This window comes from Rhineura floridana, chromosome 6 (assembly GCF_030035675.1).
Source record: "Rhineura floridana isolate rRhiFlo1 chromosome 6, rRhiFlo1.hap2, whole genome shotgun sequence".
Classification (NCBI taxonomy): Eukaryota; Metazoa; Chordata; class Lepidosauria; order Squamata; family Rhineuridae; genus Rhineura; species Rhineura floridana.
Genome location: NC_084485.1, coordinates 56192521 through 56207875, shown reverse-complemented (window position 1 = coordinate 56207875; position 15355 = coordinate 56192521). Strand labels below are relative to the sequence as shown.

At 41.6% G+C, this 15355-nt stretch overlaps 1 protein-coding gene across 2 annotated transcripts in view; it reads left to right on the top strand.

The window, feature by feature from the left end:
- Window positions 1–15355, top strand: part of LRIG2 (leucine rich repeats and immunoglobulin like domains 2) — a 70680-nt gene that overhangs the window by 29652 nt on the left and 25673 nt on the right. For both annotated transcript variants that reach the window (XM_061631980.1, XM_061631981.1), the window contains exons 4-8: window positions 2901–3035; window positions 4052–4195; window positions 7518–7661; window positions 8490–8633; window positions 8850–8993. In XM_061631980.1, the coding sequence (XP_061487964.1) occupies window positions 2901–3035; window positions 4052–4195; window positions 7518–7661; window positions 8490–8633; window positions 8850–8993 (711 nt within the window). The remainder of the gene's footprint in view (window positions 1–2900; window positions 3036–4051; window positions 4196–7517; window positions 7662–8489; window positions 8634–8849; window positions 8994–15355) is intronic.

Below are 15355 nucleotides of genomic sequence, written 5' to 3'. Positions count from 1 at the left end.
CATTTTCTACAGTTTAAAAGTTAAAAAATGCCTGGCTGATTTTTAATTAATTTAAGCACGTTAGCATTGAAGTCTATTATAACTTCAGACATGCTCAGTAAGAACCAACTGTCAGTGTTCTAAAAGCCTGACTCACAGGTGTTTGGCTTGGCTAATCAAGCGGCCACACCCCTGACAGAGCTCCAGTGGCCAGAGTGGTTGAACAATCAGTCCCTATTTTGAGGATTGTAGCTCTGTGGGGGGAATAGGGTGTCCCCTAGCACCTCTCAGCACCCTTCACAAACTACACTTCCCAGGATTCTTTAGAGGAAGCCATGACTGTCTACAGTGAAATCAATGTCTGGCACGGGTGTGGTCAGGGACAGCTTTGGCTTAAATTTGGAAGGGAGAATGCATGTGCCTGCTGTAGAATTAAAAGTTGGGGGAATGATACTGTTCACAATGTTCTCCTTTTGGACAGGAAAGGAGCTTTCCCTCTGCCCAGTGCCTGCCCAATTTCCTCCCCTGCCTTTCCCCTCCCCTTCCTCCCCTCCCCCCTCTCCCCTCCCCCAAGTCAGTTTCACCAATCCTAAGTATGATTGTATAGGAGTAAATCCCATTGAATTTAGAAAGCATGCAATGATCAAACCTGCCCTCCTCCCTCCTATCCCCTCCCTTTTGCCTGTTCCCTCCCCCTTCCTTCCCCCCTCCTTCCTCTTCCAATCCCCTCCCCCTCCTCCATGGTCAGTTTTACCTATTCTAAGCATGATTGCACAGGAGTAAATCCCATTGGACTCAGTAAGCATGCAAATGATCAGACCTGCCTTTCCCCTCTCCTCCCCCTTCCTCTCCTCCCCTGCCCACTCCAGCCCTCCCTCCCCCTCCTCCTCCATGGTCATCTTCATCTATCCTAAGCATGACTGCATGGGAGTATATCCCACTGAACTCAATAGGCAGGCAAATGATCATTCCATTCTTAGCAAACTTGCACAGGATCCCATGTCTTACCTTCTGGATTAAAAAGCAGAGAAATTCACTAATAGGCAAGAAAAACCTTGCGGTTTTAGAACATACCTATAGCAAACAGATATTTCTATCAAACTTTGAAAAGTAGGGAAATTGGACAGCTCTAGTGAATGCACCAGGGGAGCAGGAGACCTGACCTCCTCTCTGAGATGTTGTACTGCCCTACAAATTTGTCAAAATGCACACACCATTTGGGTTGGTTTTTCACAGTCCAATCCACTTCCTGTGTAGCTTGAAAGAATTTGTTAACATGTGCCTCTGAGCATATGGTGAGTGGTGGCAACACCTACAATCAGCCCAAATAACAGAAACAAGACATGTGCTGTGCTGATCTTGTTTAACAGGAATGAAGCAACAATATTAAGACAGTTGATATAGTTCAGATAGTCACTTTAAATATGTTTATTTATTTATTTATTACATTTATATCCCACCTTTCTTTTCATGAAACCCAACATGGCTTACATATGGTTATCAGGCGGTCTCCTATCCAGGCACTGAATCATTCTCATTTGCTTCTGTTTCTATGAATATGTGAGGTACAGCAACACTTTGCAAAATGTACACTAAAAAATCTCCCAAAACAATTGTGCAGTAATGGCACTGAGTATTCTGCAGAACAGTCTCCAGTGGACATGAGGAGTGTCTCAGTTTGCACAAGATAAAACATTGGGAGGTGAATTACATTCTAGCAAATTTCTAGGCGTGCTCTATGTTTTTGATTGACCATGCCCACCTTTCCTTAAGTGGAGTGCTTTAAGCATAGCAGGCTGAATACATGCATCTTGGGCAGGCCAAGTTTATTTTTTCCAACAGCTAGAGTCATTGCTTAAGTAGCAACATATTGTAGTCAGTTTGATTTTACATCAAACTGCAATTTCACATTCAACTGTTAGTGTACCCAAAATAGAAATTGAACATAATCTCCAGTTTGAGATACAAAAGGCTATTTTCACCTTCATATGATATTGACCAATAAAAAGGCTTTGAAATTAATAAAAATAAATTTGACACAGATTTCTAAGGATGAATAATGAGAGAAATACAAATTTCTAGATTAGATTTTCTTTAGAAACATTAGTAACACAGGAAAGAAGCAAACTAAGAAGAACGCGAACAAACATACAAAAATGTAATCTCCATCTTTTGAGATGCCAGGTGTTGCCACCACTCACCATATGCTCAGAGGCACATGTTACCAAATTCTTCCAAGCTACACAGCAAGTGGATTGGACTGTGAAAGACCAACCCAAATTGTGTATGGATGGTAGTACAATATCTCAGACAGGAGGTCAAGTCTCCTGCTCCCCTGGTGCATTCACTATAGCTGCCCAATTTCCCTCCTTTTAAAAGTTTGATAGAAATATCTGTGGGCTATAGGTATGTTTATTTATTTATTGCATTTATATACCGCCCCATAGCTGAAGCTCTCTGGTGGTTTACAACAATTAAAAACATTAAAAACAAATATACAAATTTAATAACACATCTTTAAAAAGCAATTTAAAAACACATGCTAAAATGCCTGGGAGAAGAGAAAAGTCTTGACCTGGCGCTGAAAAGATAAGTGTTTCCCATCCAATTACTCTGGCCTGTTTTACATTATGCTGTTTGGACAGTTGGCCTTGTAGTCAGTTAAGTTATTTTGGAACCATAATTCCCAAAGAGAAATGTTCCTAGCCCTTGATAGTTTGGTGTAATTTCAACCTAGCACTAAGAGAGTGAGGTTTAGCTTTCAACTAGTTGTTTAAAACATATTACTCCAGCCATCAAAGTAACGTCTGTGTGTTGCAGTAGAGGTACATTAGACTAAAAAATTTAAGTTACAGTTCATTATACAGCTAAACTTCACTGATGGTCTAGTGATGGTTCCTATTGTATGTTTCTATTTTTAGAGTGCATAATGCAATCTCAGAAATTGTCCCTGAACAGCTACTGCATTACATTTCCTTGGAGAACCTCGACCTCAGTTCTAACCTAATCTCTGAAATCAAAGCCTCTTCATTCCCACAGATGCAGCTGAAGTACCTGTAAGTAGGAGAATAATATTGAAAGTGCATACTTTCATGTCTGTATATCCATCTTCAGGTTTTTCCCAAAAAGATGTGAGAAGTAGCATGAAGAGGTGTGCACCAGAGTAATTTTGTATTTCATCTTAACATAACTTCTTAACAATAGAATGGTTTTCAAAATAGGGTTATAAATCTGTTCTGATTTTTAATGTGGTTCTGATTTCTAATAGTTTCATAATCCAAGGTCTTGTAAGAGAGTCCTTCTAGACTGGAGGAACACACATTTCTGTTTGCTGGAGGTGGCAGGGCATTTTATAGAAGTTTATAAAATTATGCATAGTGTGAAAAAAATTCTCCTGCTCCCCTAATTCAAGAACAGTAGATCCCTCAATAAAATTGAGTCACACTAGATGCAGAACAAATATAAAGACATGGAAACTCCAAAGGTGGTATTTCTTTAAATAGCAGTTGTTGGAATGGTGCGAAGGCCAAGTAAGAAGGGCTATTACCTTTGCCTCTTGCTGCGGAAATAGGAAGCATCTGGCTGGGCATTGTTGGAAATTGGATGCTGGACTAAATAGACCTTTGGTCTAATCTAGCAGAATTGTGCTTGGGCTCTTAGTATGAATGGATGTTGTCACTGCAAACATGGCAAAAAGTTGGAAAGGAACTGCCTTTTCTTCCTTTCTCACCAAGGAACTGAACTATGATTTGGCTCTTCTTATACTATCACTCCAGCTATTTACAGTACGGTGATACCCCGTTGACAGTGGGGAATATCATCTGTTTAAGTGGTAGCATCTAGTAGGCTGTGGATATGAGGTTTGCTTATCTTACGTAGCTAATTTTGCCTGATTAGCTCTTAGCCATATCCTCTAAGGAACAATGAAATCACATGAGGTAAAATTTCTTTTTTTAAAACTGAACTTCCTTGAGGGAAGAGATAGAAACTCCTTTCAAATTCTTTTGTAATTTGTAAAGCAGGATTTAACATTCTCAAATTGTGTGTGTTTCTTTTAACTATGCTTTTACAGGAACCTGAGTAACAACAGAATAACTACTCTGGAACCAGGATGTTTTGATAACTTAACCAGCTTCTTAATAGTTTTGAAATTGAACAGAAACAGAATAAGCATGATTCCACTGAAGACCTTCAGGTTGCCTCATGTACAGTTCTTGTAAGTGATTATACCATGCAGGTTCAGAACCTTCATGCTGAATGTGTCAAGCACTGTCAGCAACAGTATGTGGGGGGTGAAGAGTGGCTATGCTGCACTCACTAGGATGGAACAAGGTCAGGGGGAGCTCCAGGTTGGTCATGGTGATCACCCTGCAGGTAAACACAGACCTGTAGGGTTGCCACCACTGCTACCAGTCAGATTTCCCCTGACCTTGCCATGCCCCATCCTGCTATCCGGGAGAGTTCTACTGCCATTCTGCCCTCCTCACATGCTACTGCTCAGCACTGTTCAAAAAAAAAATTATTTATTTATTATTTGATTTTTCTCCCGCCCTTCCTCCCAGCAGGAGCCCAGGGCAGCAAACAAAAACACTAAAAACACTTTAAAACATCATAAAACAAACTTTAAAATACATTAAAACAAAACATCTTTAAAAACGTTTTTAAAAGCTTTCAAGACATCTTAAAAAAAAGTTTAAAAACATATTAAAAAGCCATTCCAACACAGACACAGACTGGGATAAGGTCTCAACTTAAAAGGCTTGTAGAAAGATAAAGATATTCAATAGGAGCCGAAAAGATAACAGAGATGGTACCTGTCTAATATTTAAGGGGAGGGAATTCCACAGGATAGGTGCCAACACACTAAAGGTCTGTTTCCTATGCTGTGCAGAACGGACCTCCTGATAAGATGGTATCTGCAGGAGGCCCTCACCTGCAGAGAGCAGTGATCAACTGGGTACATGTTGGTGATACCCTGCCCCAGTGAGTAGTCTTGCCGTGGCATTTTGCACCGGCTGCAGCTTCCAGACCAACCTCAAGGGCAGCCCAACACAGAGCGCATTACAGTAATCAAGCCTAGAGGTTACCAGTGCATGGATAACAGTGGTCAGGCTATCCCGGTCCAGAAACGGCTGCAGCTGTTACCAGCCAAAGCTGGTAAAAGGCACTCCTAGCCACAGAGGTCACCTGGGCCTCTAGCAACAAAGATGGATCCAGAAGCACCCACACACTACGGACCTGCTCTTTCATAGGAAATACAACCCCATCCAAAGCAGGCAACTGACCAATTATCTGAACTCGGGAACCACCAACCCACAGCGCCTCCACCTTGCTAGGATTCAGACTCAGTTTATTGGCCCTCATCCAGCCCTCTACTGAGTCCAGGCAGCGGCCAAGGGCTTGCACGGCCTCTCCCAGTTCAGATGTTACAGAGAAATAGAGCTGGGTATCATCAGTGTACTGCCGACACCTCGCGCCAAATCTCCTCATGACTGCTCCCAAGGGCTTCATATAGATGTTAAACAGCATGGGGAACAAGGTGGTACCCTGCAGCACCCCACATCACAACTGCCAGGGTTCCGAAAGACAATCACCCAATGCTATTCTCTGAAAACGACCTTGTAGATAGGATCGGAACCACTGTAAAACAGTCCCTCCAATACCCATCTCACCATGTTGGCCCAGAAGGATACCATGGTCAATGGTATCAAAAGCTGCTGAGAGATCAAGTAAGAGTAACAGGGTTGCACTTCCCCTGTCCTTCTCCTGATAAAGCTCATCCATCAGGATGACCAAGGCCGATTCAGTCCCATAACCAAGCACAGAGCTTGGAAAAGTTACTTTTTTGAACTACAACTCCCATCAGCCCCAGCCAGCATGGCCACTGGATTGGACTGTTGGGAGTTGTAGTTCAAAAAGGTAACTTTTCCAAGCTCTGACCAGGCATGAACCCAGACTGGAATGGGTCAAGGTAATCTGTTTCATCCAAGAGTACTTGCAGTTGCTGCGCCACAACCCTCGCAATCGCTTTCCCTAAGAAGGCGGTATTTGCGACCGGTCAGTAATTGTCACAGACCAATGGGTCCAGGGTGGGCTTTTTCAGGAGCTGCCAGATCACTGCTTTCAGGGCGGCTGGAACCACTTCCTCACACAATGATGTGTTGACCACACCCTGCATCCACTTGGTCAAACCCCTTTGGCAAGCTTTAATAAGCCAAGAAGGACAAGGGTCGACAGGACATGTTGCTGGCCGCATCATTGCAAGCACCTTGTCTACGTCATCAGGCCACATCAACTGAAACCATTCCCAAGAAGTTGCAGCAGACGTTGCACTGGACACCTCATTGGGGACTACAGTAGATGCAGATGGGGCATCAAGACTGCTATGGAGGCGAGCAACTTTACCCTCAAAATGCAAACAATTCACAGTGGGCCTCCAAAGGGTCTAAAACTCCAATTCCTGGAGTTGATGTCAACAGAGACCCCTGACAATATGAAAAGCTCCACTGGATGGCTACTTGAGGATGCGATGGTGGCAGAGAAGTGGGCCTTCTTTGCCGCCCTCACCACCACACAGTAGGCACGGTTATGATATTTTACTCGTGCCTGATCAACCTCACTGCACGGCTTTCGCCACTTGTGCTCTAGCAGTCGTCCAGCCTGTTTTATTGCCCTTAACTCACTGGTGTATTAAGGTGCAAAGTGGGCTCCACAGTGCTGAAGAGAGCGCTTGGGGGCAACTGTGTCAAGAGCCTGACGCACCTCACTGTTCCACAGCGTGACAAGGGCTTCAACAGGGTCACCTGCTCTATCTACTGGGAAGTCCCCCAGGGCATTCAGGAATCCAGTGGTTTCCATTTGTCTCCGGGGGCGGACCATCTTAATCTGTCCACCACCCCTGCAGGGAAGGATTAACGCCATAAGTCTAAACTTCACTAGGAAGTGGTCTTACTATGACAATGCGGTGACATCCACCCACCCCCATCTCCAGACCTCCCCTTCCTCCATCTGGAGCAAAAACCAAGTTGAGGGTGTACCCTGCCCTAAGCGTAGGGCCAGTGATGACTTGAGACAGCCCCATGGTCATCATGGAGGCCATGAAGTCCCAAGCTGGAACACAAAAATATGTGATATTAAATATATATTTGCATTTAATGTGCTCATTAAAAAAAAGTAGCAGCCTAGAGCAGAGTAATTATTATTGGTACTGCAGCAGGTGGGGAGAGTGAGTTCAACCCATTCTTTTGTGCTTCAGTCCTAAGATGCATTACTGTTCCAGAGGTGCTGTTTGTATTGGTGGGAAAACTCATATTAGTCATCTGTGCATTTATGATGCAGCTTTCTGAACAAATTTCTAGCTCACTTGCATCTGAGCTTCTTTCATTTATGTAAACTGCCCTTTTGAATGGCTAAATGATATTTTCAGCATAGCTCAGAATCTTAAAAGGAATAGTATTTTTGTTAGAACAAGAAACATAGAGCTAATAAAAATTATACTTTGATTTCAACCAACTAATTTTTAAAATACCATTATTTAGGGAACTTAAAAGAAACCGAATTAAAATAATAGAGAGCCTTACCTTCCAAGGCTTGGACTCCTTAAAATCATTAAAAATGCAGCGGAATGGGATTAGCAAGCTAATGGATGGTGCCTTCTTTGGACTGGATAATATGGAAGAACTGTAAGTACATATTGTTGTGATCTCTTCATTAGAGGTACAGTAAATGATACATAGGATAATGATGCAGTACTTCAGATACTAATGAAATTGAGCTGCATGATTAATGTAGATATGGACACTTGTCCATTTAAATTTGAAGTTTTATATTGTACTTGTTAATCCAACGATCTTATATTTTCCTTTTCATGAGAGTTACTGGCATGTCTTCTGATTGAGTTTATTTATCCATTCATTCATTCATTTATTAGTCGCCCATCTGGCTGGTTGTCCAGCCACTCTGGGCGATGTACAGAATAAAAACATATAATTATATTAGAACATTAAAAATCTCAACAATAATAAAACCTTAATAAAAGTTGCTTGCTTCTTCTCAGTTGGCTTATTTCATAGGGCAAAACAGTGCTGTTAAAGTGGTCACTGGTATTTTAACTTTTTAGTAATCAAGGCAGAAATATTGTGAATGGCTCAGATTGTGACTGAGTAAGGGTTTGAACACAGGTGTCCCAGGGTTGGGTATTCTGGAACAAACTGGCTCACTAGTTTTGCTGGAGAGTGAAATTATCACATTTAAGTGTTTGTTCCCCATTGTGTAACTTCTAAATTTCCATACAATGGGAGCAGGCAATGTTCTCCTAAATCCCTTTTCCCGAGCTGCTTGCTGCTTAGTTAACCATTTTATTCCACTACCTTCTGACTTTGACTTCTGTGTTGAGGACTTGCATGAAGCTTAGTATTTGTAAATTACTCTGCATGCATCCTCAGTAAAGTGCTATAAAAGCGTGTAGTACTCACTGAAAATGTATATAACTTTACGTTTTGTTTCCTCAGAGAACTGGAACAGAATAACCTGACAGACATAAACAAGGGCTGGCTGTATGGTTTGAAGACATTACAGCAGCTTTATGTCAGCCAGAATGCAATTAACCGGATCAGTCCTGATGCGTGGGAGTTTTGCCAAAGGCTTTCTGAACTGTAAGAACTAGGGTTTGATTTGCTGGGGCTTTTTCCTCATGATAACTGGAGTAAAATCAGTAGCAAAAATTACCCTTCTTGAGCCTCTTCAGGGAATGCTGCTTAATTTCTCTGACAAAAAGATCTCATTCTTCTCAAGTAAAATTGATTTGTGATGTCATAGCACTTCTACATTTTTATATATTTAATTTTTTTCTTTATTGTATTTCATTTCAGAGATCTATCATACAACCAGCTAACACGCCTAGATGAGTCTGCTTTTGTTGGACTGAGTTTATTGGAGAGATTAAATTTGAGTGACAACAGAATCAGTCACATTGCTGATGGTGTCTTTAAGGGACTTTCAAATCTACAAACATTGTAAGTGTGCATAATTCAGATAAATATTTACCATTTATCAGTGAAGAAAGCTATCAGAAATGAAAACATGAACATCTTCCAGAGTAGAGTTGCCATTATGTCAATTGAGAACACAGAAGAGAAGCCTTTGTCCCATTATGTAGATTCAGCCTGTTTTTATTTAAAGCTACAAGTATGAGGGGCCAGCTCATTGTGAGAACTAGTTAGACACTATTACTGAGAATTACTATTGCTTTTCTTAAGTGATTAGTTTATAGTGCAACACATAGACAGTTACTCATTTTTGCACATCTTCTTTCAAGGAAGAGCTTTTTAGGATATTGCATTTTCCGGTGCTCAAACAGCAATATATACCGTATATTCCGGCGTATAAGACGACTTTTTAACCCTGGAAAATCTTCTCCAAAGTCGGGGGTCGTCTTATACGCCGGGTGTCGTCTTACTAGGGTTGCCATATTGCCCAGATAGCCGGGTTTTACCCGGATTCTAAGCATGCCACGCGGCGCCCGGCTAGCCCCTTAGGTGGCCCGGATTCTCAGCATTCATTTAAAAAAAAAATAAAGTTTCTAGGTGGTGCGGTTCTCGAGATATATATAAAAACGTCAGGCACCCCCCCCCCCGGTTAAATATTTTTTTAAACTACTGTATAGCACTTCGTAGCTTTAACCCCGTCCGTTCAGGATTTCAGCCAATCAGTGAAGTGTTTGTTTGGTGGCAGTGTCTGCAAAACTTCATTGCGAGGCCAGAAAATGGTGGTTTCCCCTCCTGTTTATCTGAAAATCTCATAAATTGGGTAGGTATATACATTTCAGTTTTTCCCCCTGTTGTGTGTAGGAGTCAGATCCTGGGCAGTGTTTTGAAAACCTTCCCAATAGTTGCTTTTGGGGGTAAAAACAGTGCTAATCCCATATGTCCAGAGTAAATCCTATTGAATTCAGTAGGAATTACTTTTGAGTAGACATGATTATGAATGTGCTGAAAATCAATGGGACTTTGGAGTGAATGTAAAAAAGAATTGTGTTTGTGTTCTCTTTCTGCCCCCCCCCCCCAGTCCTATTTTAAAGCAAGTAGGCAGGGCTTACTTAGGTATTGCAGTTTTTATTCTGTAGGAAACTAATACTGATTTTTAAAAAACTAATACTGATTTTTCTGCAATGACCAATTGCTTTGACAATAAACTATTATATGGGCTGTATGTATTTATACATCTGCAGTGTGTGCGTGTGTGTGTATGGAGTCTTTCCAACACCCCTGTGAGGTAGGGTTGGAAACCAAGGCAGCTCACAACAAGAAATAAAGCCATTTAAAATCCAATAACCATAAAAACAAGTATAAACAGTTGCAAAACAGTGTAAAGTGGCATGATTCGGAATTTTGGGTTGTGTGAATGAAGTTGCTTATCACTTGAGGTTGCATTTCTGTCCCTGTTTGAGTAAGCCCCATTGAATACGCTGGGACTTGCTTCTGAATAAATAAATTTAGGATTGCACTATAAATATCTTTATAGTGTGTGTAAATAATAAATATATTTGATAGTTATGCTTATATAAATATTTCTTCATTTATCATATTTTTGGTTTTTGGTTAGGAATCCTGACTGGTTGTGAGATGCTTAGTTTTTTGCCTTACAGGAATCTTGTTGTGGTTGGTATGGTATTACACTTAGGAAAGTGTTACTGCCTTTTGTGTTGTTTTTTTCCAATTTGCATTTCACTTATCTTTAACCTCACTCCGTTACAGCCATAGAAGCAACAGCAGCATATGCAAGATAATTAACTCCCATTAGTGATAAGAACAAGAATTTATAATTATTATTTCAATTAAAACAAGAGGCTTATCAATACTTTGAAGAGGACCAGATATTTATTTTCTTTCTGAGCCCAGGACTGGGTCTTTCATGATACCCGGTGTGTGTGGGGGGGGGGGGAGCAGGAGAGTAGTCGATAAGACAGACATCCTGGCATTGATAATCAAATTAGCAAGGTATGTGTGGGGTTGTTGTACACTTCCAGGCTCAGTTTCATTTTGAGTATGGAGGTGGAACCTGTGTAGATGTGGTTATCAAAGGGAGAAGAAATTTTGAGTTAAGCAAAGCTCTGCTTTTATAAAACCTAAGAAACATACAGTACTTTGAATGTCTGAGTGCCTGCACCAGTGGAATACTGGAGGAACTTGTAAAACTTGCTGCAACAGTATTTAGAACTGAGCATGTGATGTGAAAGACTCCTTTTCCTAACATTTTGGCTTGTTTTTCTCTGATTGTGTATTTTTATTGTTTTTACTATATTTGTAAGCTGTGCTGAGCTCTGTTTTTAACAGCAAAAGGGCAGGATATAAGTTCTCTTAATCAATCAATAAATACTCCATAGTGTTGGAAACTAGGCATTTAAGGCTGAAAATGTTGCTTAAAAAAAAAGATTTCTCACATCTTTCCCCAGTTTTTGGTGGTAATTCCTAGGCACAAAAACAAAACAACTGGACAATCCAAATATTAATATTTATAAGTTTATAAGTGACAGTTTTCCTGCTAAGTACCTGCATGTCATAAGCAGGGGTAGTCTTATACGGCGAGTATATCCCAAACTCTATATTTTAACTGGAAAAGTTGGGGGTCGTCTTATACGCCCAGTCGTCTTATACGCTGGAATATACGGTATATATTTCTAAGTATTTTGAGTTACTAAGAAATGCTCTCTCGCTCTCCCCCTCTCTCCCCCTCTCTCCCCCTCTCTCCCCCTCTCTCCCCCTCTCTCCCCCTCTCTCCCCCTCTCTCCCCCTCTCTCCCCCCTCTCTCCCCCTCTCTCCCCCCCTCTCCCCCTCCCCTGGTACATCAGTTCATTTAGCACTTGACCAAATAGGCACAGCTTTCAGAAAGTCTTATACAAGCAGTTGCATTCTCTTAACCTTAATACAAATTTTTAACAAACATGAAAAAGGGCAGCAGATTCATTAGTGGGTTTTGTAAGAGGCATCAAGTCAACTGACAGTCAGGCTTTGCGGTTCACGATCACTGGGTGTTCACATACAATGTGGTGAAAGTGTTTAACAGGGCACTAAGCATTCGTGCCAGAACAACAAACTCCACTGGCCCATACAATAAGAGTGTACTTTGAGATTTCTGAGTTGTTCATAAGGACTTGCTCTGCTTCTAAGAGACATGGGAATGTGAGAACTTCCAACAGCCAGAAAAAAATTCATAAAATTGTTTTCTACTTTTATTATTTTATCATTTTACCACCTGGTTTCAGGCAGAAAAGTGGGGTTTGGAAGATTTGTCCTGTAGTCCGTACCTTAACTTCTCTTTGCAATTCAGTGAAATTGCATTTGTAAGGTATAATTCAGTGCCAGGAGACCTATTAGCTGTGATAACACATAACTCTAAGCCAGTTTAGTACAGAAATAATGTGGTACCCTCCAGATTTTGTGGACTGCAACCACCATTTCATCATCTCTGACTAATTTGTCATCTCCAGCCATTGGCTATACTGGCTGAAGGCACCACATTGGCTATCCCTGGTTAAGCACAATTGTAATAAGCCACAGTGAGCCTCAGGCTCATGTGATTCCCCCTCCCTTTTCCTCTTCCCACATGGCCAGCAAAGGAGTTCAGCAGTCTCTACTTTTGCTTCTGGACCAACAAACCGTGATTTCAAGGTGCCTTGCTGCAAACAAACTAAAGTTAGCATTAACTGCAGTTTAACCACTGTTGATTGATTTGGGCAGAACGAAAGCCACCGTGATGCAGAAGCCACACAGGAGAAGATGAGAAGATGTGTATAAGCCTGAAGCTTGCTTCGGCTCATTCTGAATCTTGCACATTTTGCTAAGCTATGGTGTAGCTGCTAAACTACTGTGAGATGCGAATGCAGCCATTGAGATAAATCTTTTTAGTTATGAAACCAGCCAGAAGCCAGCAGTACTTCTGCTGGGCTTCACGGACATTTACACAGTTAATGCTATGATGCTTCAAGCACTACAAATCTTCTTAAGTGTTCTCTCACTCTATAATATTAATAAAAGAAATAGAACATAAGAACATAAGAAGAGCCTGCTGGATCAGGCCAGTGGCCCATCTAGTCCAGCATCCTGTTCTCACAGTGGCCAACCAGGTGCCTGGGGGAAGCCCGCAAGCAGGACCCGAGTGCAAGAACACTCTCCCCTCCTGAGGCTTCCAGCAACTGGTTTTCAGAAGCATGCTGCCTCTGACTAGGGTGGCAGAGCACAGCCATCACGGCTAGTAGCCATTGATAGCCCTGTCCTCCATGAATTTGTCTAATCTTCTTTTAAAGCCATCCAAGCTGGTGGCCATTACTGCATCTTGTGGGAGCAAATTCCATAGTTTAACTATGCGCTGAGTAAAGAAGTACTTCCTTTTGTCTGTCCTGAATCTTCCAACATTCAGCTTCTTTGAATGTCCACGAGTTCTAGTATTATGAGAGAGGGAGAAGAACTTTTCTCTATCCACTTTCTCAATGCCATGCATAATTTTATACACTTCTATCATGTCTCCTCTGACCCGCCTTTTCTCTAAACTAAAAAGCCCCAAATGCTGCAACCTTTCCTCGTAAGGGAGTCGCTCCATCCCCTTGATCATTCTGGTTGCCCTCTTCTGAACCTTTTCCAACTCTATAATATCCTTTTTGAGATGAGGCGACCAGAACTGTACACAGTATTCCAAATGTGGCCGCACCATAGATTTATACAACGGCATTATGATATCGGCTGTTTTATTTTCAATAGGTTTCCTAATTATCGGTAGCATGGAATTTGCCTTTTTCACAGCTGCCGCACACTGGGTCGACATTTTCATCGTGCTGTCCACTACAACCCCGAGGTCTCTCTCCTGGTCGGTCACCGCCAGTTCAGACCCCATGAGCGTATATGTGAAATTCAGATTTTTTGCTCCAATATGCATAATTTTACACTTGTTCATATTGAATTGCATTTGCCATTTTTCTGCCCATTCACTCAGTTTGGAGAGGTCTTTTTGGAGCTCTTCACAATCCCTTTTTGTTTTAACAACCCTGAACAATTTAGTGTCGTCAGCAAACTTGGCCACTTCACTGCTCACTCCTAATTCTAGGTCATTAATGAACAAGTTGAAAAGTACAGGTCCCAATACCGATCCTTGAGGGACTCCACTTTCTACAGCCCTCCATTGGGAGAACTGTCTGTTTATTCCTACTCTCTGCTTTCTGCTTCTTAACCAATTCCTTATCCACAAGAGGACCTCTCCTCTTATTCCATGACTGCTAAGCTTCCTCAGAAGCCTTTGGTGAGGTACCTTGTCAAACGCTTTTTGAAAGTCTAAGTACACTATGTCCACTGGATCACCCCTTTCTATATGCTTGTTGACACTCTCAAAGAATTCTAATAGGTTACTGAGACAGGACTTTCCCTTGCAGAAGCCATGCTGGCTCTGCTTCAGCAAGGCTTGTTCTTCTATGTGCTTAGTTAATCTAGCTTTAATTATACTTTCTACCAGTTTTCCAGGGACAGAAGTTAAGCTAACTGGCCTGTAATTTCCGGGATCCCCTCTGGATCCCTTTTTGAAGAGTGGCGTTACATTTGCCACTTTCCAGTCCTCAGGCACGGAGGAGGACCCAAGGGACAAGTTACATATTTTAGTTAGCAGATCAGCAATTTCACCTTTGAGTTCTTTGAGAACTCTCGGGTGAATGCCATCCGGGCCCGGTGATTTGTCTGTTTTTATATTGTCCATTAAGCTTAGAACTTCCTCTCTCGTTACCACTATTTGTCTCAGTTCCTCAGAATCCCTTCCTGCAAATGTTAGTTCAGGTTCAGGGATCTGCCCTATATCTTCCACTGTGAAGACAGATGCAAAGAATTCATTTAGCTTCTCTGCAATCTCTTTATCGTTCTTTAGTACACCTTTGACTCCCTTATCATCCAAGGGTCCAATCGTCTCCCTAGATGGTCTCCTGCTTTGAATGTATTTATAGAATTTTTTGTTGTTGGTTTTTATGTTCTTAGCAATGTGCTCCTCAAATTCTTTTTTAGCATCCCTTATTGTCTTCTTGCATTTCTTTTGCCAGAGTTTGTGTTCTTTTTTATTTTCTTCATTCGGACAAGACTTCCATTTTTTGAAGGAAGACTTTTTGCCTCTAAGAGCTTCCTTGACTTTGCTCGTTAACCATGTTGGCATCTTCTTGGCCCTGGCGGTACCTTTTCTGATCTGCGGTATGCACTCCAGTTGAGCTTCTAATATAGTGTTTTTAAACAACTTCCAAGCATTTTTGAGTGATGTGACCCTCTGGACTTTGTTTTTCAGCTTTCTTTTTACCAATCCCCTCATTTTTGTGAAGTTTCCTCTTTTGAAGCCAAATGTGACCATGTTGGAT